This window comes from Mytilus trossulus, chromosome 14 (genome assembly GCF_036588685.1).
Source record: "Mytilus trossulus isolate FHL-02 chromosome 14, PNRI_Mtr1.1.1.hap1, whole genome shotgun sequence".
Lineage (NCBI taxonomy): Eukaryota > Metazoa > Mollusca > Bivalvia > Mytilida > Mytilidae > Mytilus > Mytilus trossulus.
The window spans coordinates 1,795,844-1,822,139 of NC_086386.1; the positions used below are offsets into that span (position 1 = coordinate 1,795,844).

Here is a 26,296-nt window from a genome sequence, read left to right on the forward strand (position 1 = left end):
CAAACATTACGATCGGATCGTGAATGTAATCAAGTGTGATTCTACTTCAAAATCGTTGAAAAATCTGATGTATTTTTAAAGCGAAATTATATTGTAGATTATATTCTCAATTATTTTATTTTGTTAAAATATAGTTATATCTTAAAACATAGAATAAAAAGTAAAATCACAAAAATACTGAACTCAGAGGAAAATCAATTTGGAAAGTCCATAATCACATGGCAAAATCAAAAAACAAAACGCATCAAAAACGAATGGACAAGAACTGTCATATTCCTGACTTGGTACAGGCATTTTCAAATGTAGAAAATGGTGGATTAAACCTGGTTCTATAGCGCTAACCCTCTCACTTTAATAACAGTCTCATCAAATTCCGTTACATTTACATGATGCGTTGTGATCGTTAGCTGTTTGGAGGGGGAGTCCCCTCCATTAACAGGGTTATTATACTATACACGTTATTTATTTTCCCTTATACTTCAATTACTAGTTTGAAACCACTATACCATCATCATATGTTTTTTGTTTGGTACCGAGAACTGGTTAAACGAACAGATTAAATAGCATAGAAGTAGGTGTTTTATGTAATCTAGGTAACCAGCGGTAAGTATGGACGACAAAACGTTATCCGGAAAATGTTTAATAGAAAAACAACGGTCATGGGTATCTATCCATGACACAAAATCTATACATGCACAGCAAATCAAAAACACACAAAGCAAAGAAAAAGCGTTTTACTGCTCTTCATTTCAAAGTCATAATAAACATTTCATCAATTTTTTATTGAAACATTTTTTTACATCTTTATTTTTAATAAATTGGTAGAACAAGATTTGTTATAAATAATGCATATGTTAAGGTTTTACTTGTCTTAGAACATCCTGACACCCCGAGGTGTGTTCTACGACAAGAAAAACCTTAAAATATGCATTATCTGACTTTTATAACGTCAAAAAATATTATTTGTTTATAAAGATTTGCAAAATCTAGTACCTTATTTTAACGACCACATTAAAGTGGGATATTCCTTTCTAATGCGTTTATGTTTTAAAATGCCCTACGGCTCATTTAGAATGTGAAATAAAACTCACTAATAAATCTAGATATAAACCTTTTAAAAAACATTATCCACCCACAATAAAAATATTACTGTAACTGCATGAAGTAAGACACAAATGTATTGTTACGATCCGATAACGGTGTATGACAAATACAAGACACATTGTAAGTAATTTATTGTACCAACTTAGATTAAGAAAAATTGGGGGGGGGGGGGGGGGGATGTTTTTTTTCTATTTGTAGTAACATTTCTATCGCGGAAAAGTGGTATTTTGTTTCAACAATTTTAATTGATTTGAATGAAATATTCAGAAATATTGTCTTTTGAATAGCAATACATTTTTTTAACGAATAATCAGGATATAATTATATTACTTTCCTATCCGACCCTATTATGAGCTACGTGAATGTTATTCAATATAATATGATAATATCTTATTAGTTGATTATTTGATAGAGTAAAAGGTATACATAAATTTAAAAAAGTTAAGAACTGACACGAAGACGAAAACATATACTTGTAGGTCACGGTATGATTTCCTATCAGTGTGTATCGTCCTGTACACAGGCAAATTTTGTTCACGTGAAATTAACGTGAAATTAACATAAATTTCATGTGAAAAAAATCACGTGAATTTCACGTTAATCGAGCTTATACGCGTAATTCACGTGAAATATTTCACGTGAATTTCACATGAAAAATTTACGTGAATTTCACGTGAAAGCTTAATTCACGTGAATTTCACGTGAAATATCTGATTCACGTGAAATTCACGTTAAATTTTTCATGTGAAATTCACGTGAATTGAGCCTTCACGTGAAATTCACGTGAACTTTTCACGTGAAATTAACATGAACCGAGCTTCTTCTTTTTAAATGAAATTAAAGTGAATTCAGCCGTAATAACACAAATTTCACAGGATTTGAGCTTCTTCATGCAAGTCAATTCTAATCTAATACAAATTCTGTTTTGATACATATATAAGCATGAAAAATTTTCTTCTTGGTCATGTGTTCATGCTTCCATTCTATTTTATTTTCTTTGTATCCACATTTTTTTTTGTCTAAAACAAAACTGTAAATGATTTATGGATTGTGGCCATTTAAAGAAGATATTTGCACTGATGTACTACATGTACTATAACATTAGAAACGATTTATATCATGTTCAAATGTATACATATATGTAAAGTCATAATATGTGGTCATCAGTTATGATACAAACTAATCATATTCTGGATAAGAACTATTTGCGAAAGATGCCAATTTTTTTATATGGTTTTGAAGAAATAACTAGTTCACCTCACCACAAATTCATGTACCCATTTATAGTCAGAAACCTTTTCAGTGGTTGTCTATACTCTCATATTTATTAAAAGAAAATTATTTAAAGAATTTGGTTTTGATGGCAGCTCTATTTTGACTCATATTGTAATTGTTTATAGTCTCTGGTCAATTCAATATATCATGGCATATCTTTTAGACACCTGGCTTTTGTTGAGGACTGCATGTTAGCACCTATAGCTAAATGCCTTTCAGGGTTTTTTGTTGTGTTATTGCTGTCTGATAATCAGATTGATAAACACAGCTACTTTTGCATAGGCACTATTTCTGTACTAAAAATATGTAGTACTGGAAATTTACTTTTAAAATTCGGTACTATTTTATTACTTTAAAATTATTATAATATTTACGTACCTGTATTTTACAGTACTTAATTTGTACTGGAAATTTAGGTACTACAGATTTTTGGTTATTACTGTTACATTTTCAGCATTTTGAAAGTTTTTCTATTTCAAATCTCTTAAAATTATGATTTTCAAACATGGAATATTGTATCATGTCTGTACCAAAATATTTAGTACAAATCAAGTACTGTAAAATACAAGTACCCAAATATTACAATAATTTTAAAGTAAAGAAATAGTGCTAAAAATTAAAAGTAAATTTCCAGTACTACATATTTTTAGTACAGAAATAGTACCTATACAAAAGTAGCTGTGTATACCTCATATCTCATTGTACTAATAAACTAAAATAGAAAGTTCTATGAAACAAAGGCTAGCTGATATACAAATGTACCAAATTGAAAGTCTCTAATTTACAACCATCTACTTCTTTTTTCATATATGCAAAATAGCTTTCTCATTTGACACTGATCTTAAGGTGAAGGCAAAATGTTGACAAATAACAGGCATCTATATACCATTTAAAGATTTCAAAGTTTGGCTGCACAATATAAAGTTAAACATTTTTGTTACTCCATTTTTTATATAAAATTCATTTTCAATACATCGTGTACATGATATATGCATTTTCATTTTTTTTAAATGTAACTTGTACATTTTTGTATGTTCACACAATAATCTGAATTTGAATTGTATTGTATTCTGAAAGTACTTATGGTTGAAAAAATAAACACAATAGTTAATTCCAGTTGGTAATGGTATAAATTTCTTGACTACCATGTCTGTTAATAAAGTTTAAGAGTCCACTTCTGCATATAATTGATATTTGTATTTGAAGGATTCCTTCATACATTTCCACTTATCCTCCTAAGATGTTGCTCCAATGATAGAATCCTGTAATGCATACTTTGCAATCAGACTTTGGAATACTTCCTACAGTTCCTGTAATATAATAAAATCAGCATGTAATGTTTATTTCTGTATTGTAGTCCAGCAAAAAAGGTAACATCAATTTAATCTCCAATAATTTACCAAACTTATAATCAGGAGAAAACTGTATTGTATTTTAAGCTCTGACATGATAAATTGGTGATTTTATGGTGATTTACCCAGTAAAATTTTGACAGTAAAACCTGGGTTTATCCAGTATTTCCCACAAACTCACAAACCCAGTTTCAGGACATTTTATGGTGCCAGACTACCAATTACTCCCTTCAATTTAGAATGTATGTAAAAGTAGCCCTACTCTGACAAAAAAAATAGCGTGTTTGATGTCCTTGTTTACTTAAACTAATCAACAAATTTGCAGAAATGAAACTTTTGGTGAAAGAGAAATATATCTATACCATTTTGAGCCAAAATTTACTTGTCTATGAGTTTGCAATAACAATTGAGGATTTATACGCTCCATAGTATACTAATTTAAGATTTCCAGAAAACCAGGGATTATTTTTGGAGTACATGTACCTCTGTTCGAAGGCCAGTTATTTTGTTAGAAGGCTTTTAAGGTATGGTAAAAAATTGGCATGTAAAAAGCTGATACATGTACAAATCAGGATATACCTGGTTTCTATGAAGTTAAACTTAAGGTAAAATATTTCGAAAGCTGTGAAAATTACAAAATTTGGTTGAACAGATAGGTATTTTTAATTGGTGATCTGACACCTTATAGCTCACTATTCTGTATCAGTTTTCTTATTGGTGTCAGAAAGCTGTACATATGCTCATTTATAGTTAGCAAAATTCAGTCATTTGGACTCTAGTGAATAGTTGTCTTATTGGCAATCGTACCATGTTAAATTTGTATAATAAACTTCTTATGAAAACAAATATCATTTTCAAGCCCCCTTCTTTCATGTCTTAACCCCTTACAATCATTGCTTACACCAACTATAGCTGATATCTTAATTGATTTTATACAGTATACAACAAACAGACTAAAATATGAAACTTGATATTGACCAATGAACCATCACAATGAATATCAGGTCATTGTAAGATGAACCATGCCCAGAAAGACATGTACTTCACCATACAATCAGTTGCAGACGAGACAAAATATACCTACATAACCTAATTCATGATATCAGTAATTGTTTAATCTTGGTCGAGCTATTTTGATAAGTTGTTTTCCTCGAACTACAAGCATAACACATGGGTATATTTATATGTAATAAGAATTGAATCTTAGGAAAATCCAGAATATAAAATTCTATTCTCATAAATTTACAGTGTCTATTCCATACATGTATAGCAGATTAATTTTTCCCTTGATCTGTTGGTTGGTAGTGGGTTTTTTTTATTTTGTCAGTTTGAGTTGACTCCTTTTTAAATTTGCAGATTTCATCATTAAAAAAATTTTTAATACCATTTTGACTATAAAAACTACATAACAAAAACTGTACATACCAGTTACATGTACTGTAGATACAGGGTCTCATCTACATGCATTTTTAATCAATTCATTCATGTCATTGTATAACTTCAAATCCTCTTTCATCTTTGGAGCAACAAATGTGTATTTCTGAAAATTTAAATTACATTAATTATTATAAATATAAGCCCTGAACCGGATTAATGTTTTCCAAATAAAACTAGAGGCTCTAAAGAGCCTGTGTCGCTCACCTTGGTTTATGTGAATATTAAACAAAAGACACAGATGGATTCATGACAAAATTGTGTTTTGGTGATAGTGATGTGTTTGCAGATCTTACTTTACTAAACATTCTTGCTGATTACAATTATCTCTATCTATAATGAACTTGGCCCAGTAGTTTCCGTGGAAAATATTAGTGAAAATCTACAAATTTTATTAAAATTGTTAAGAATTGACAATGAAGAGCAATAACTCCTTAGGGGGTCAATTGAGCATTTTGGTCATGTTGACTAATTTAAGGTCTTACTTTGTTGTACATTATTGCTGTGTACAGTTTATCTCTATCCATAATAATATTCAAGATAATAATCAAAAACAGCAAAATTTCCTTAAAATTACCAATTCAGGGACAGCAACCAAACAAGGGGTTGTCCAATTCATCTGAAAATTTCAGGGCAGATAGATATTGGCCTGGTGAACAATTTAACCATGTCAGATTTGCTTTGGTGTTTGAGTTATAAGCCAAAAACTGCATTTTACCCCCTATGTTCTATTTTAAGCCATGACAGCCATCTTCGTTGGTTGGCCAGGTCACCGGACACATTTTTTAAACTAGATACCCCAATAATTGTGGTCAAGTTTGGTTAAATTTGGCCCAGTAGTTTCAGAGGAGAAGATTTTTGTAAAAGTTAGCAACGACGGACGACAGACGCCAAGTGATGAGAAAAGTCATTAATTCTAACCCAGATACCATTAACATGAAGGCTTAATAAACCTTATTTAGCTTGTCAGCTTTACATGCACTTTAACTCTTATTGAAAATCAAACTCTTGAATGTTCTTTATTGTATAAGTAAACAAACTGTCAAAGCACAGTTTATAGATTTTTCTAATTTCAAATCTTTCAAGGACCATAATTGTAATTTCTTAAAACATGTATTGAAAATCTTTCTCTGGTTACCAGTCTTCTGAAATGAGGGTAAAATCTCAAACTTTCTGATAAAGATATCTCTTAATTATATCTATTTGACTCTAACTTAAGCATGTTAAGTAACTGTTTGTTCATTAAATTATTGTCAAATAGATTGCATGGTTAGCTGTTGTTTTTCTTACAGCTATCAATTGTTGCTGGTTGATGTAATCTCTTTTCAGTGGTCTCCTTCCTCTCTTTTAGGTCAAATCGTTTCAATATTAAGTCCGATTTAACAATTTTTTATTATAGCAGAATACCTTTCCCTCTTCATACAAATTGTGACTCCCCATAATACTTGAAATATAATAAAATCTATAAATTGTGATGTTTACTTACAAGTAGTCCCTGTTCTCCTGATAACCCATGGCCAGGTGGTCCTGTGGAACCAGCTTCTCCCTAAAACATGCACATTTGTATTATTAATTTAAATCAATGAAAAACATACTTTTTACCATTCATTACTTTATACATTTTTTAATCATTAACGATACATAATTTTCTAATTCCTTTGGCATTAATTTCAACCATATATGAATTTGTTTTCAATATTTTCAATATATCTGTTCTCACAACAACATACAACATTCATTAAAATAGATATTATAAGTTATATCATGTATATGGTTCGCTACTGACCCCATACGGATCCATAGAGGGTAAGTAAAATCCAAAGGGGGTGAGGCCGGAGGCCGAGTCCCCTATGAGTTTTATTCACCCTCTATGGATCCGTAGGGGGTCAGTAGTTAATAGTATAACGAATTTATCGGAGGCTGGACTTTTTCTGCGGTGTTTTGTTAAAAAAAAGAAAAGAAACACAACAACATTAATAGATGACGTCGCCATTAACGCGTCATGAAACCCATATGAAACTTACTAACCCCATACGGTCTCATAGGGGGTCACCACATGCCGGCGTTTAACCAATCACAACGTGATAATTTATCTGTGGTCCGATAAAAGCCTATATATTGTACAAGAGTAATGTTAATTGAGTTGTCTTTTTACTTATTTATAAGTGGTGTATAAGCATACTAATGTGAGCATAACTCAAACACTTATCAATCAATCCTACAATATTTGCTACCAAACAAAGCCTACTTTATACATTAAATCTACATGTGACAAACACTGCTGAATACATACCACAGGGCCTGGATTTCCTCTAGGTCCTGAAGTTCCTTGTACTCCTGGTTGGCCCTAAAGTTAACAAAGTAATCATTTTAATATTGACCTTCCATCAAAAGGTATGCTCAAATACAAAATCCTTTATAGTAATACTTTGTGATTCTTTGCTTACATTAATCACTAGAAAGTCTTTATAAAAATATAAGGTTATGCACTAATGACTATGCATTCAGATCTACATTATTTTTTTTCATAGCCATCTTTTTTTTGCTTAAGACATAATTTTCCAAATAAAAATTATCAAAGTTTAACAGTTTTTACACAATTTATATTCTTACAAATATTTGCTATCCAACTGTTTTTTATATTTGTTTTTTTTTTAGATAGTACATGTACTTACTGGAGGTCCAGTTGGTCCTCTTGGTCCAGAATTTCCTTTCATTCCTTTCATTCCAACTTCTCCTATTGCCCCGAGTACACCAGGTGCTCCCGAGTCTCCCTGAAAATAATATTGTGTAAAATTACACCAATCAACATCAAAAATTACTTCTTCTAAAAGTTTGTAACTTAAGCTATTTTCCACACACATTATCAGAAAAAAAAATTATTGTCTATATTGCAATTTGACAAACACTAATTTTGATCATTGAGAAGCTTAATTTTTCCTCAACAATAGAATATTATTAAATTGTTCAACTGACTTTTACAGAGTTGTCTCCCTGTAATGTAACATACTACCTTAGTTTAATTTTGGACCCTTTGGACCTTAATGTAGACCAATTTAAAAACGGGACCAAAAATTAAGAATCTACATACATAATTAGATTCAGCATATCAAAGATCCCCAATTATTCAGTTTTTGATGAAATCAAACAAAAAGTTAAATTTTGAACCCTTTGGGCCCCTTATTCCTAAACTGTTTGGACCAAAACTCCCAAAATCATTACCAACCTTCCTTTTATGGTTATAAACCTTGTGTTCAAATTTTATAGCTTTCTATTCACTTAAACTGAAGTTATGGTGAGAAAACCAAGAAAAATGCTTATTTGGGCCCCTTTTTGGCCCCTAATTCCTAAAATGTTGGGACCTCAACTCCCAAAATCAATACCAACCTTTCTTTTGTGGTCTGACATAAACCTTGTGTTTAAATTTCATTGATTTCTATTAACTTAAACTAAAGTTATTGTTCAAAAACCAAGAATAATGCTTATTGGGCCCTTTTTTTGGCCCCTAATTCACAAACTGTTGGAACTAAACTTCCAAAAATCTATCCCAACCTTCCTTCTGTGGTCATAAACCTTGTGTCAAAATTTCATAGATTTCTATTCACTGAAACTAAAGTTATTGTGCAAAAACCAAGAAAATGCTTATTTTGGCCCTTTTTGGCCCCTAATTCCTAAAATATATATTATAACCCAAAAAAAATAAATAAACTGATTATGTGCATGATTTTTTTTGCGCCACTGTCCAAGGACTACATAGCTCTGCAAAAATAAAACATCTGAAGTTATTATTTTCTGAACAGAATATATATTGAGCTTGATCATGTTGATCTGTAAACTTGTTACTGCTTGTCATGATCTAAAATAAATATAACTATAATAAGGGTGAGAGTTGGGATTTTCCTTACATGTCAATGATGTTTAAGCCTGCCCCTTTCTGTACATGTATGTGCCAGTCCCAAGTCCGGAACCTGTAATTTAGTGGTTCTTCTTTGTTGCTTTGTTAGTTACTTAATGATACTTGTTTTTTTTATCATTGTTCTGTTTATTAATTAGCCATTAGTTTTCTTGTTTTAATGTTTTATATACATTTGTGATCTTCCATCATGTCAATGTACAATGTACATGTAAATGTAGCTGAGTAGGTGATATTGGCTTAAACCTTTGCTTATTGTTGAAGGGTGTACGATGACCTTAAGCTGTTACTTTTCTGTCATTTGGTGTCTTGTGGAGAGTTGTCTCATTGACAATCAATTCCACATCTGTTTTATATTGTATCGTCTTGTTGTAGTTATCGATTCATATATTTTTGCCAGTTCAAGACTTACAAAAATGTATGGGAACATTTCCCTCCCCTAGCTGGAAATTCTCTGGCCCTTGTGGTAGTTTTCTATAAATTGTTATCCAGATATGTTGGAATAAGAGAAATCAACACAGTTGTTTCCTTATGATATGACGTTAAATGATATCTAATGTTAAAAGTGGGGTACAGCCACCTGCAGAATAAAAGTGTACCACAGATTAGGTATTTGGGCTTTCAGTTACTGCTAGGAAGTCTTGAAACTTGTCAGTGATTGTCCTATGTCATGTACAAATGTACATGTATGTGATAACTATTGTCCTGTGTCATACATGTACAAATGTATGTGATATTAAACTGCAAGTGTTTTGTTATCTATATATGACTGAGTTGATCATAGATAAGATACATGTAGTACAACATAAACAATGTAGTATCGGTTTGAATGATAAAAAAAGTATTCTTCTTGTCGCTAATTAGTGAGACTGTAAATTAGGTTTTGTTTTGATAAACTAGTAAAAAATGAGTAAAAACAATGATGTACATATACATATGTACGTATTGTAAAACATGAAAAGTATTTTAATAAAATTGAGAATAGAAATGTGGAATGATGTAAAAGACAAAGAGACAACAAACAGACAGTTTATTTATTATATGTCTCTGTTATAATACTTAGTCTTCACGCTGAGTGGCAGCTCAGGCATGTTTAATTGCTATCAGGCCTGTAAAAATCCTATCTACAGGACAGGCCTTCAGAATCTAACTAAAAAATTTCAAAAATTGAGCTCTGTGCCTGTAGATTTAACAGTTAATTGTGAAGACTGTTAAATACTGCAAAATGAAAGGGAAAATAATTTTTCGTTTGCAGCCATATACATATTTGCCGAATTTTTCAACATTCTTTGCCATACTCTGTTCAAATAATAAACATTATGCAAGCAGACAACATATAAAAAAAACAAATCAGGGCAAACAGGTACTTGGGTGAACGTGAAGTAATGAATAAATTTATGTCGAACAGAAGATGGAAGCTTTCAGTCATTGCAGATTTCTGTTTATTCCTGCACTATTTAATCATATTTTTTTAGTTACCTGAAGTATATCCTCGAGTATTTATTAATTCATAGCTCCTTGGCATTGGTTGTCTTGTTAAATTAGCTAAAACAAGTTGTATTGTTGTTGACAAATTATTATCGGCTGCGTTCTTCTCTTCTTCAAAACGCGTCATAATCTGTATCTTTCAAGCGTTTTAAAAAAATCCGAATCCGGACTACAGATTGGCGGATATTTTGCTGATGTTCAAAGTATTTCTCCATGTGAAAAAAAAGGTATCCCCAATCTTGTAATATATAGTGACTATATATCAAATACAAAACAAATTATTGGAACATATAACAAATTGTTTTGTTTTATAAGCATCCTTTACAAAGGAGCACCTCCACATGAACAACCCTTACAACCCTCAGGGACTCGGTTAGCAGATTAAAATTTTGTAAATCAATGTTTTTAATTTATTTTTTATTATTTCCTGTCTATTTGCATTACTATGTTAACGTATTTAAAGTTGCCATCACTATTTCTTTGTTTTCTGGCAATGTGCAGTTTACTATCCATATCCATATACTTAAAAAATATGTTTTTTAAGTATATGGATATGGATAGCAGAGACATATTATATGTCTCTGTGGATAGTAAACTGCACATTGCCAGAAAACAAAGAAATAGTGATGGCAACTTTAAATACGTTAATATAGTAATGCAAATAGACAGGAAATAATAAAAAATAAATTAAAAACATTGATTTACAAAATTTTAATCTGCTAACCGAGTCCCTGTGTTACAACCCTTTTATATGGCTTTAATTTATAAAATATAATAACTTATTTAACTATTATTTCAATTAATAACTGGGACTTTTATATTGTTTAGTATAATCACAGATAATATATATTTATAAAGATAAATGTTTATAACTTAAATTCAATGAGAAATAAACCAGCCTTGTCTAATTAGCAATCATTTACCACACAATTAGCTTTCAAATACCATGAATTAGAATACAGGGGGGGGTCCAGAAATGTTCATAAATGGGGGCCCACTGACTCGCTAAGAGGGGGCTGCTCCAGTCACGCTTCAGTGATTTTTTACTTATAAGCAACCAATTATTTTCCAAAAAAGAGTCTGTCTCTAAAATAATATTTTACTGTCAGTCAATAAGTTTTCATAACACATAAAATTTGAATGGAAGTGGAAAACAATTGTCAAAGAGACAACAACCTGTCCAAATAGCAGACAATAAACAGACTAATAATTTAAGACATTATGTATATTAAAGACCATAAATTTATTCATTATAAATAAAGTTTAAAAGATAATTAAAAATTTGAAATCAGTTCTGAAGCAGATTGTATGGGAAAAGGGAGGGTGTAGGGGATTTGATTTACCACATTCCCAAGGTACCTCTTCTTTTTACAAGTCTTCTCACACTTTTTCAATATCCTTGACCCATATCCGTCAATTATTGCAACTTTATTTACTTTGCCTTTTTTTTCTGTAACTATTTTCCTACATTGATTGGAAAATAATTCCCATAAGAATGGGGACACTCAAAATTTTACATTAACCTTTTCCAGAGTAATAAGGACAATCCTAAATAAACTACTTAAAATATACCTAATATTTAATACCAAAAAATATAAAAACTAAATAAAGATAAAGCTTTTTACATGTTTTAGTTTAAATTTTCCCCATTGTTTGACAAACCCGGATAACTCATCAACTCTTTAGGGAAATTGAGAAATATTTTACAGTATAAAAAACAGTATGGAATATTTGGAAAGGGTACAAACAAATAAATTGCTATCTAGTCAATACACAAACAATCCTTGATATGATATTTTTTCTTCCTTTAAATTTGGTTAAGGGATTAAGTTATTAACATTCGCCACTTTTATAATGCATGTTGAATCAGACATTTTTGATATATATAATTTGTGAAAACATAGCAGTTTTATACTGCACTTTAGATATAGAAACTTAAAAAATTAATATACATTCAAATTAATTTACATTTATTGACAAAGTATAGTACATATAAAACTCTTTTCTTAGTATGCTTACTGTTTTTATTCACATGTACTATTTAATGTTTAACTACTGTGCAGATTGAAATTGCTCACAATTTTTTTTTACCTAAATTTAATAGTTTGAGGAAAAGTTTCATGCACAGTAAAAAAAAGGGAGATAACTCATTTTTCGGAAGTAAATGATCTATTTACAGTAACAGCTAGTACATGTAGTATCTATTTCATAAGGTGGAGTTACTTTCATTTTTTAAAAGTTTAAAAGTAAAGAAGATATTAGATGTGTGAAAGTAATTAAATTTACAAATTAATAATTATAGAAACACTACTACTAAATCAATTAGTCCATCACTATAATATATGCATCTATGAATTTGAAATTCAAATGAGAGTTACACATGTGTATACAAAATTCCATTTTTGTGATTCTACTAGAGATAGTTAATATAAACAGTGATAAAAATATATATTTAAAGACCAACATATTTTTGTAGTTGCATTTAATTCACTATGAAGGGAGATAATTCATGCTTAAAAATGATAAATATTAACCATTAACATTGGTTCTATGTCCTTCTTTTATGTACATCTTTAGACACAAAGAATAACAGCTTTGAAATGATTCACTTCTGCAAAATTGAAATGAACAATAGTATGTGTAAATTTCATGTGAATTTGTTTTCATTTATATATTGCAAAAAACTAACTCAATAAATTCAAATTTCTCTTATGAACTCATGGTTTAATTCAGATAAAATGAAACATAAATTTCACAGGGGTTTTGATTCATGTTTATTTCTGATGAAATTGTTCACATGAATTTAATGTGAAATTTTTCACGTGAATTTAACATGATTTTTTTAACGTGAATTTAACGTGAAATATTCACGTGAATTTCACGTGAAAATATAAATTTTTAAATTATAATAAATTGAGATTCCAAGCAAATATATGATACATAAATACAAGGTATGAGATGTTGACAAAATTTTTGATTTTCATTTAATTTTTTATAACTTAGAAACCATTTATATTTTTTCACGTGAAATTCACGTGAAAATTTTACGTGAAATTCATGTGAAATAATTTCACATGAAATTCATGTGAAAATTTAATGTGAATTTCACGTGAAATCTCTTCACATGAAATTCACGTGAAAAGTTAACGTGAATTTCACGTGAAATCACTTCACATGAAATTCATGTGAAATTCACGTGAAATTAATGTGAAATTCATGTGAAATTCACGTGAAATAAGATTCACGTGAAATTCACGTGAGCAAAATTTGGCTGTGTACGTGCATATAATATTTGTCACTGGACATGTAGCGAGCAACCAACAATCAATCAACCTATTCAGTGTGTCTCAGTAAGATTTACACATGAATATGTTAAATCTGGTTTTATTTTATGAAAGTTTACATTCAAACTCATCTCACAAATATGATAATGTTTCTGTATTGTAGCGATAAGTTTACAAAACTGCACGTTATTTTTGTTTCTAAAATTAAAATGCGGGCAATGACGATTTCTTTTACACCTATCATCAATTGAACTTTATGATATACAATCCCAAATCGGCAACAAAAAACTATCAGACGAATATAATTTTGAAGTACATTATAGATTGCATTTTTATAAAGGAAAATAATGACCTCACACAGGTAATTTTTTTATGCCTTGGAGCATATTTCATTGAAACATTGAGTCGTCGGGGTTGATTCTTAGGAAGAATGACATGTGGTTCTAAAAGAAAATAACTCCATATAGGCATATAAAGATTTTTCATTTTTTTCTAGAAAGTGGTCGGTGAAATACAAAGACAAATAATTCATTGTTTGCTACATTATCAGCTAGAAACGTAAGATACCAAAGGGAAGTTCAAAGTTAAAATAAACTGACACAGCTATGATTAAAACAGACACAACATAGAAAATGCAAGACTAAACAACACCAACCACATCAACAATTTGGGTGATCTAAGGTGCCCCAAAAGGGTGAGCAGATTCTGTTTCCCATATGTCTATAGTCGTTTTCGTCATGTAAGAGCAAACCCGTTGATAAGTAGTAGTATATTTCGGTGGGTCACATTCAGAAAAAAGGGGACGACCATTTAAACATGTTTGTCGTCATCTGTGACACAGATTATTAAATAAAAGAGAGACGAAAGTTACCAGAGGGAAAGTCAAACTCATAAATCGTAAAATATACAAATAGTTAATTTTAACTTCAACACTTGGAACGCTTGCTTTAGTAGCTTCCTTAAGCTTGTGAGCAGTATCCCTTTATTGAGAAAATCATGATAGAAAATGCACGCACTGACATACTGAAGAGCTGTTAATTTTTAAATTCCTTCACATATTGGTGATCTTATTCTCTTATAGATTTACAGAGTTTGTTATAAGTATTCATAAGATTATATTTTTATTAGTTATTAATGACGACACAAAGTTTCCCCATCCATACTAAATACCATAACCAAATTGTAGCCCAATACATAATACCAGTAGTTTTGCATGAGCCAGCATAAAAACGGCGAATATTTGAAGGACAATGATGGCTAAAAACCGAAACAGTTATCTAATTATTTGGCTTTTTGTTGGCGTCTCACATCCAAACACTGAATGCACGTTATTTATCAAAATGTATGAAGCGGATGCGCGCTTACTTTGTGATGCCGTTTTCAAAGATGATCCTCTATAAATTTAACTGTAATGTTAAAGTCGGTTTTGTGTTGTTATAGTTTGAGACGACCACATTTAATAGTCAGCTACTATTACAAGTTATTTTACTTAGAATCATAATGTAAATAAAGCCAACATGACTTTTGACTGTGTTTTGTATAGAACAGTTAAAATGACTGATTGAAACGGGGCCGGGGACCAGAATTATTCTAAACCAATAATGTCGAACAAACATTGAACAAATAAAACATATACATAAACTAGAAAACACCCGTGATATCGCGGGTCCATGACTAAATTAAGTATGCGCAAGCCTTATTTTAGTATTAGTATTGTCATCTGATAAGGTCATGCCGATTATAAGATACACAGTTTTCTCTGCTTTCAAATCTTTCTGTTTGAACCCCCCGAACTGGAACTTATCAATTATTGGTAATATTAGTTATTTGGAAAACAAAAGGTCCTGGAATGGAGTATTTTTTAATCAACAGCATTGTCCTATATAACGTTATGCCCACTAACAAATTGAAAACTGTACCTATACGCCTTATTTTTAGTCCAGATTTTTAGTATTCGTATTGTTATCTTAGAAAGTCTTACTGATTAAAATACTACAATAGGTAACAATTTTACAATTTAGTAGTGTCAAATCTGTGATTATGACCCGAGTATATAGCATATAAATCCTGAATACGCCGTTTGGTGGTGCGCCTGTCAGATGCGAAACGTACAGATAAGGTAATCGGTAACAAGTGAATATACTATGGGTATCAGTATCGGACTCGACCCGGAACTTGTTAATTTTTGGCAATATTAATTACGTGGAAAAAAAGGGCCTAGAGTGGTGTAATTTTCTATTCTACACCTTTGTACTATATTAGTTATATGTAAAGTTGAATTCTTTGATTCATCGTTTTAACGTTATGACGGCTGACAAATTGGATCTCGTTATTTTAGTATTATAGATAGGCACTTACCTGGAGATAAAATAGTACGGTTAGGACACTGTTTTATATAACAAGAGCAGTCTTCTTCAGAAGGAGTACAGAAACACTTATTACGTGGCTCAGAGACAAATGCATATCCTCTGTTGTAATCACATCTACAAGTGGCATCATATATTGTTGATCTATTGTCGTATACAATTTGTCCAATGCCATTACACTCTGATTTTGAAAATAAGCATTTACTGTATTTGTTTGCCCAGAATCGTATTGGTTGGAATCGCTCATTAGAACAGACCACATTTCTGAACGTCCCAGTGATGACATATTTCAGGCCTGAAAAATAATGTTAATCGACAAATTTTTGAAAGAAAAAATAAGATCTAGATTTTAAGCTATCCATTTGTGCTGTTTGCTATAGTTTTATGATATTTTGTCAAAATTAAAATCATTGTTACTGGACTTAAAAGATACTTGTATTATTTGCAACCATACTGCATCAAATAATTTTAAATAAAACAATAAGAAAAATCACCAAACTGAATGAACGTATAAGACCATATTCTGATAACTTAAAATATATGTCAACACACAGTTCCCAGTGGTCCATATTTTACTTCACTTTTATGGCATTAGACCCCAGTCATAAATCTTGGATCTGCCCATGCTTCCGGATGAGCTCAAGTATTTTGGTAGGGTTCGTGTCATTAGTAATTAGGGTTTTGTGATGTGATTTGATATTTTTCTTGTCTTTTGTTTGGCTTTTGCTTGTTGATAGAGCGTTGCCAGTTTATCTCAACTTATACGTTTTTATGCCACTAGTAAATGTTGGTCTGTTGGACATGGATCAGATGCTCATTCTGAAGCGATGTAACGCGTATCAATACATTCAACAAAACATTGGCAAAAGTTTTGTTGCAGATGGACAAACACCTAAAAAACCACATATCTGTCATCCTTGCTTATTGAGTGACAAGGCATCGTCCTAACATCTGAATATAAATTTAAGAACTTGGCAAGATGTTTATTTGTGTAATTTTGAAGGTTTACAGGAAGTCAGATTCGTTCGTATATGCAAATTAGAACGTACGGTTTCACAATAACACCAATGTATCACTGATTATTTTATTGTATATTTTATTTTTGTATGGTGTTGTATGAATCTACGAGTAGTTAAATATTGATTCATAGCTTTTTTTTTTACTTTCTTAAACATACCTGCTCGGACAAAGTTGTTTTCTTTGCTGGTACACAATTCGATGTTGCTTTTCCTTTCTGTGTCATATAAGCAGGTGTAACTGCTTAAACTACCGTTGCATTTATCGTCAGCGCGCATTGTCCTTTGAGATGGATGTGGACATGATAAATCGTACCCAGAAATTGAAAGTATGCATCCTAGTAAAACAATCTGTAATGAAGCATTTTGATAAACACTATATAAATTAATACGAGATCGAAGTCGTTTTATGCCCATTAGAACATTGCTACCTAGTATCAGCTTTAAAGCTTAGACACGTATTTTACATTAATCATTTAGATAAAGTTTCATGCACCTTGTGTATTTACTTGACATTGTTTTTACTGGCCTTCTAATATATTTTTAAATATATGAAATATAATAATTAATTTGTACCTCACACTAACAAAACATTTTGTTTATTGATAAATGCTGATTGCTTGTCATTTTTTTCAAGTTTTTTTATGTATATATGTCAGTTGTTTAATACTGTTTTGCTCTTCTTTTTTTAGAGATATTTGCATGCGAAATATCATAAAGCCGTTATATTGTTTACACACAATTAATAGCCGACTAAACAGTACCTATTGTTTTACATTCATTAATGCCACATGGTTGCCTATAATTGCTACCAATATTTTTATTTGTTTATCCATGCCTTTTTGATATCAATTGATGTGAAAGTTGCTTATTTTGATAGTGATATAGATCAAAACACAATGTTGTCAGCTGTACCCCTTTTTTGATATCTTACCTTTGATGTCTTTTATTTTCGGACATTGTTGTGAAAATAATGCAATTTTTTACGAATGTCATAAAAGTGAGATGTTGAGCTATCTATAACACCAGATTTACTAAATTGCGTTCTACCACGAAAATGTCTGTACAAAAGTAAGAAATATGAAAGTCGTTATCCATTCGTTTGACGTGTTTGAGCTTTTGATCTTGCCATTTGATTAGGGAATTTTAAACTTGAATTGTCCTTTGATATCGGTATTTGTGTTGTTTTTCGTTTTTTAATGTGTCATATGAAGAACTAATAGTTTATTTGAAATTTTGTGATGAATTTCATATTTAGAAAAGACAAATAACAAAATGATGTGCCATATATAGTTTAAGTTACTTCTTAAATGTTTCAATCAGAAACATTCGAGTACCCTTACGGAAAGTTTCTCTTCAAACTTAAATGCCCCCTTGGAATCTTCAGCCCAATTATGTTCCTCTCAAGTTTTCGTTTTTATTAATTTGATGGTAACACAATGGTGCATTGCAGTCATTATGGACAAATCGTGTTAAATGTTTATTTGCAGTTAATGAGGCTCAGGAGTACACAAATTTCATCGAAAAAAAAATGAAACAGTTGTTTTTTCATTACAATTTTTTTTATTACACTAATAGTTATTACTTTATGATATGGTACAAAAATCAACCAAAAAATTCGATTCGGTTTGGCACCAGATGACTTAAAATATCTCTATCATTGAAAAAGCTCAAAATTATCTGCCTTTGGTGAAAAATCGGTGACGGTGACCGGCGGATCGTCAAATTTCAATGTTTACTTTTATTAATCGGGGAATGGAACGGCAGATGACGGTGGTGATAAAGAAAATTCTAAGCCATATAAGTCAACTAAAAATGATAGTTGAATTGAAATTGTTGAAATTGAAATGAAAGTATCAAAACAACAGATAAGGCACACAGGCGATCGCGAAGATAAACGGTTGGAAAATCCCAAAATGAGGGACTGTCCATCAGGCAAGGGGTGATATTACTGTTGAAGAAAAGATAAAGAAAAAGAAAAACTTAGATTTATTACAATAAAAGGGGGGAGATCGTTTTATTTGGTACAACTTTTCTATAAGAGTGTCCATAATGATGAAAAGGCCAGAAACACATATGTGCTCATTAATTTTGTTTCTCTTTAAATGTACCCCTCATAAAAGGGATATTCATTACATTGAGAGGTAACCCCTCATCTGTTTCTCTTTAAATATACCGCTCATAAAAGGGATAGTCATTTCATTGAGAGATTACCCCAATTATTTGAGGGGTGGTGATAAATATGAACAGGACTTAAAATGGATAATTGTCACAGAAGGATATGACTGTTCTGTGTGCCAAAATTACAACACTTAAGCTAGAAACAGGACAGAAACTTGGTTTGATAGGCCATGCATTAGCAGACTTCGTAGGAGGAGGGAGTCCTGCAAAAGCCTTTATGATTTGCTATTCGAGATGCACAAAACTAATTTGTGAAATCATTTAATGAAATGCTAGCAGTGATAGCAGAAGAATGGTTCAATTCCATCAAATGTGAATACAATACTTATCCTTCTATTTTTGACCCCAACCCACAGTAAAACTGAAAATTATAAACCCGGTTGAAAATTTAAAAAAAAATCACCCGGTTGCAAGTGTTATTTTCAAAACACCCATCTTACCTTAGTGAAAAAAGGAGAACACTGTCAGACCTATATTTTTTATTATCGTTTTCAACTTTTGATCTTCTATAACTGAGCGTCACTGGTGAGTCTTGTGAGGAAGAGGCGCGTTTTTGGCGTATTGAATTTTAAACCTGATGCTTTTTGTATCTATTAATCATGTGTTTCTTTGTCTAATATGTTCTCCTATTCATTTGTATTGTAGTCCTGTAATATTATGTTGTCATTTCAATATTATATTTAACTTTGCCGTTAAAATGTCAGGTTTGGCATGCCACAAAACCAGGTTCAACCAACCATTTTTATTCCCCTTTAAAAATGTTCTGTACCAAGTCAGGACGATAGCCATTGTTATATCATTGTTCGTTTCTGTGTGTGTTGCATTTTAACGTTGTGTCGTTTGTTTACTCTTATTTTTGAGATATGAAGATAAGACGTGGCACGGTACTTGTCTATCCCAATATACATGTATTTGGTTTTGATGTTATATTTTTTATTCTCGTTGGATTTTGTCTGTTGCTGTGTGTGTTGCGTTTCGGTATTGTGTCGTTGTTCTCCTCTTATATTTAATGCGTTTCCCTTTTTGTTACCACGATTTTGTTTTTTGACCATGGATTTATGAGTTTTGAACAGCGGTATACTACTGTTGCCTTTATTAAAAAATAATAGTTATAATAATTAAAATAATTGTAAAATTTTAGCGATTTCTGTAATTTAGATCTTTTTTTATTTCGACATTACCTCTATATCTTCTTTTAGTTCAACAGAAAAAAAGTATATTTACAAAAATGTATGTTTCTTCGAAGGCAGATTGTGAGCGTAAATAATCGGTGACCACATTATTCATTTCATTTTCTATTAGGTAAAAGATAAAATATAAAAAATAAGATGTGGTATGATTTCCAATGAGACAACTATTCACAAAAGAACAAAAAGTACACAAACATTATCAACTATAGGTCACCGTACGGCCTTCAACAATTAGCAAAGCCCATACCGCATAGTCAGCTATGAAAGGCCCCGATAAGACAATGTAAAACAATTCAAACGAGAAAACTAACGGCCTTATTTAAGTAAAAAATGAACGAAAAACAAATATGTAATAATTTACCAGTAATACAAAAGGTTGCGTTCGTTAAAATCAAAAACGTCACAACAGACACGGGCATAGCGAACAAGTTGTGAAATATAAACGTCGTAAGATGGTGCCAAAGGAAAATCACCATCTAAAAATGGAATATTAACAATAGGGAACGAAAAATTGTCTCTTTTGTCGTAAATTTTAGTGTGTAGTTTCCAGTTTAAAACCGAAATATCTAAATCTAGGAAAGGACAGTTATTACCGAATACATTTGATCCATTTAAAGTAAGTTCTTTCGGGTAAATATCAGCAGTATATTGTGAAAATTCTTGATTATTTAACGAAAAAATATCATCAAGATAACGGTAAGTGTTGTTGAATTTATCAATTAAATGCAATTGCGACGGGTCTTTACTGAGTTTAGTCATAAATTGTGACTCGTTACAGTAAAAAACAAGTCTGCTGTTTAAGGAGCACAATTAGTGTCCATGGGGATACCTACAACCTGTCGATTAATTTTGTTGCCGAAACGTACGTAAATATTATCAAGGAGAAAATTAACAGTTTCAATCATCTCATCATACCTCCAGTAAGCATGGTAAGGTAGCACTTCACAGTTAGGTGTGTAGTTTCGCATTTTGGCCCCTGTGGATTTTTCAAATATGAGAGCTAGTGTGCAATAAAATTCATTTTTGGATAGCTGAGTATTAAAATAGCCTTTGTATTGGGTTTATATGAACATCAAGGTTATGTAATGTATGTAATATAGGCTGTTTTTAGTATGACAGTCCGTATTTGCATGTCCCTACCATACATAGGTCCGGCAATTATTGTAATGTTTTTTTTCCAACTTTGTGATTGGATTTTACGAAAAAATAAGGCGAAAGACACCCATTTTTTATTTGACCATTAGGAAGATTTAGGGTAACAGTTTCTGAAAAGGTATCACTCAAAGGCATTGAAAATTCTAGTTTGATCCAAATTTGTGGGGAAAATATGACATGTAAACCCCCTTTTTGCAATATTTTATGGGAAATAAATGCAGAATGTTGCCATGGATACACATAAAAGGAATTAATTTTCACCCTGTTAACTTTTGAAAATCAGAACTATGGAAGATACTGATTACATACATATGCACATGTACAAAACAAACAGTTAGGTTAATGTATTAGAAATTCAGGAATAGGAGATGATAAAACATTTTGTGGCTCATTTTAAATTTTATTGTTTAACTGTTGAGTGCTACCTTATGGCATATCAGAAAGCACAGAAATGCACTTTTTAAGATAGAAATTTCCACAAATCTTTAGTCTGTCATGTTCGTGTTTTAGTTCTGAAGGTAACAAATCTGGTAGGAATGCAATTTATGTTTATTTTATTGTTTACTGTCCTTAGCAACCAAATATACCAGTTTTGACGCTTAGGCATGTTGCGGTCTTAAATTTGTACTCCATTAGCTTTGCCCTTGTAACCAAAGATTGCACTTTATATGATATCCTCAGAATGTATCGCTTTATATTTTTGAATGCGAATCAGTCAAATAAACATTTTTAGCAGGATTTTATATTATAATTTGGCATTAATTACATTTAATGATGCCGGTATGGCTAGAAATTTATACCCTGCTTGAGAGCTTCTAAACCAAGGTTAGGTAAGCTATTTACAGCAAAATTGACCTATAAGTACTTTTAAATACCTCAAAATTGTACAATTTGTCCTCTGTAAAGGTACTTTTATGATTTTAAATAAGAAAAAGGGCAATTGTTTTGAAATATACCCAAAAATTGAGACAGACTTGAAGTTTTTCACTATGATCCATCATTTATTTTTAAATCACTTTTTGTCGCGTTTCAACATCAACTGCTAACCTTCATAAAATCTTAATTACTGAACCAATTTTATACAGCTAATGGAACACAGAAAATATAATAAAATTTGAGGCAGGAGGGGAAAAATTTCACCTTAAGGTAGCACTCCACAGTTAGGTGTGTAGTTTCGCATTTTGGCCCCTGTGGATTTTTCAAATATGAGAGCTAGTGTGCAATACAATTCATTTTTGGATAGCTGAGTATTAAAAAAGCCTTTGTATTGGGTTTATATGAACATCAAGGTTATGTAATGTATGTAATATAGGCTGTTTTCTGTATGACAGTCCGTATTTGCATTTCCCTACCATACATTGGTCCGGCAATTATTGTAATGGTTTTTTTCCAACTTTTTATCATGGATACACATAAAAGGAATTAATTTTCACCCTATTAACTTTTGAAAATCAAATCTATGGAAGATACTGATTACATACATATGCACATGTACAAAACAACCAGTTAAGTGAATGTATTAGAAATTTAGGAATAGGAGAGGATAAAACATTTTGTGGCTCATTTTTAATTTTATTTTCTAACTGTGGAGTGCTAGCTAAGTATATCTAGCATGTTTACCTTTCTCATTAGAGAAGAAGGCTTTAAATGAGTTGCTGCAAATATGCCTACATTCAGCTTTACCAAACGACCATTTAATTAAATAGGAAAACTTTTGTTTAATAAGATAGTATGGAAGTGTAGTGTAAAGAGTAGAAAAATCAAAACTATTAACAGAATCAAAAGGACCATCAAAAGCCTGTAATTTTTCTAAAACATCCAAAGAATGTTTTACACTCCAAAAATGGTTTATACCACTATGTTCATATATTTTATTACAATAGTTTATGATACGCTCGTTAATAGTAGTTAATGAACTAGTTAAGAGCACTGGCAGATTAGTTGTAGAACACTTACTAGAGGCCGAGATGAAACGATATTTAAATGTTTTTTTGTGTAGTTTATGTAGCCAATACATAGTAGGGACCTTCAAATGTTCAGAATAAGCCTCAAGCTTTGCTGTGGTTGTGATATGCTTGTTTACTATATGACTCTCCGTGAAGCGGATGGACTTGAATGTAGATGAATTTAAAATTTCATTCTTAAGAACGTCCGTGTAGTATTTTCGTCACACCACAACCACATTGTCGGCTGCTTTGTCGACCGGTACAAACACAAACGGCTTTGAAAGTATTTGAAGTTCATGTAAAGAAATATATAGAATATTCTTATATTAAATAAAAACAAATGATTTAGACCCGCGAGCCCCCTTATATACGAAACATGCCAAAATAAAAAAAAAATTAGTAACAGTTTCCCTTTTTTTTTTAGATGTGGAAAAGAAATTTACGTTTAACGTTTTATGAAATCAACCGACATCAATATTTTTATAAGGGTAGCCAAATTATTTTAAACTTGACGGAGATATAAACATTCAATTCATTTTTACAAAAACAACACAGTTGGTGCGTGTTGCTAAAACTTAATTTTTTCTGTGAAGTGTTATGTAACTGTTGTACTTGCGTCTTTCAAAATAATATTTTGGTCATTTTGTTTGTTTGTTGTAACATCTCATTACAAAATTGTTATGCTACCTATTTTTCTAGTATTGTTTGTATTTATTATTGATATTTGTTTGTTACGTCCGAAATTAACATCAACACAGGTGTCTGTTTCACGCACATACTACTTAGAAAGTATATCCAATCGTATAATTTCAATAGATCATTGAAGCAATTATAAATGTATTAGTACAACTCAACAAGTTTGATTTTTACCTTATCAGCTATCATCTGTGTCATTATTTGATTGCATTCACCGATATCCTGAAAAAAGGAAAAATCAGTTTTGATAAACATGATATAAGTGTATGCCTAATTTAGTTAAAATCTTAGAACAAATACGGAGGATTAATTAAAAACATACAGTAACTTCAATATCAAATACAGTTAAAAAATTAGTGTCAAGAAAAACATAAAAAGCAAAACAATAAAAGGTGCACTGATTAACATTTAAGCAGTAAATCTACAGACCGCTCATATACAAACACATAAATTAATTTTAAACATTATATATAATAGGAGCCTTGACATCGTCATTGGAATGGGCCGAGACCACAATTATTTCGTTTAGACAATTAATGAATATAACAAAAGTCCCATCCACGCTTTTCACAAGTAGCAAGTTCCTGACAAAAAAGCCCAAAACAAACATTATGATGGGAAAGAAATGACAGTGCTATAAGAAATCAAAAGACATGGAAAACATATTACGTTTCTGCTCTCAGTTCTGATGACATTTTGAAAATTTCAGTCCTTTATTTATCTTTATGTACAACTCCAGTTTTAGGATTTGAAAAATATAAAAGATCAACAAAAAAGTGTATTCCTATATATCATATAGTATATATAATGATATTTGTAGTTTTACTGAATAATAATAATAATAAAAGATTGTCAACTTTAAAAAAAAAGTTTGTTGTACTTTGATTGATATCCATATTGATAATTTTAATTTGGTTAGAAACGGGCATGTTAAATTATTTGCCTCGTGTTCCTTTTAACATGACATTTGCATGATTATAAGTTATAATTCATAATAATGCATTTAATAATGCAAACGAACAATGGAATACAATTAACATCATGTAAAATAAATTTTTTTTACTGAAATAAATAATTGTTTAAAGGTTTCAATGTTTTGTTTTCTAATGCTAGTGAATATCTTAGAATTTTTGTCATTTCTACTCAAGATTCTTTCAGAATAAGAAGAAAAAAACCACAATGACGCTCAGATTGAAATAGCTATAAAGCCAAAACAAGTACAAAGTTGAAGAGCATTGAGGACCCACATATCCAAAGAGGTGTGTCAAAGATGCTAATGTAATATATGCCTGAAATCAGAAAGTTCTTAGTATTTTGAAAACTTATTCTTTTGTTAACAGGAAATATATAAAAATAACCATATAATTGAAATTCATGTCAAAACCGAAATGTTGACTACTGGGCTGGTGATACCATCGGAGACGAACCTTCGATCAGCAGTATCATCGACCTAGGTGTTCTGCTTTGATCCTCAATGCTCTTAAACTTTGTACTATTTTGTTATAAATATTTTGATATGATCGTCACCGATGAGTCTTATGAAGACGAAACGCGCGTCTGGCGTTCTAAATTATACTCCTGGTACCTTTAATAACTCTTTACAACCATTCGGACTAATACGTTTTCTTATGGAATAAAACGAATCAGTACGTTCTTATAAGGTAAAGTAGGGATATGATAAGCATTTGTTATCTGGGGGACAAATGTTTAGGATGTTCTAAAAGTGTCACGGATATCCAAATGCAAATAACACCTACGTATGATTAAGTCTACAAAACTGTAATATACGGACCAATACAGATTGTCGTGAATGATGCCGGATCGAAAGTTAATCAGTCGTCAAATCCGTAAATACATGACCTTGGCACTATGGACTGTTCTTATCATTATTTTTGG

General features: G+C 31.1%; 1 protein-coding gene across 1 annotated transcript; it reads right to left on the bottom strand.

Annotated features, from left to right (window-relative positions):
• Positions 1-1,736: 1,736 nt before the first annotated feature.
• Positions 1,737-10,701, bottom strand: LOC134697145 (collagen alpha-1(I) chain-like). The gene is made up of 6 exons (XM_063559209.1): positions 10,558-10,701; positions 7,841-7,939; positions 7,459-7,512; positions 6,652-6,711; positions 5,157-5,271; positions 1,737-3,689 (listed from the first exon to the last, which is right to left on the bottom strand). The coding sequence occupies exons 2-5, from the start codon at positions 7,889-7,891 to the stop codon at positions 5,185-5,187; spliced, it is 252 nt and encodes an 83-aa protein (XP_063415279.1). The 5' UTR covers positions 7,892-7,939; positions 10,558-10,701; the 3' UTR covers positions 1,737-3,689; positions 5,157-5,184.
• Positions 10,702-26,296: the final 15,595 nt, after the last annotated feature.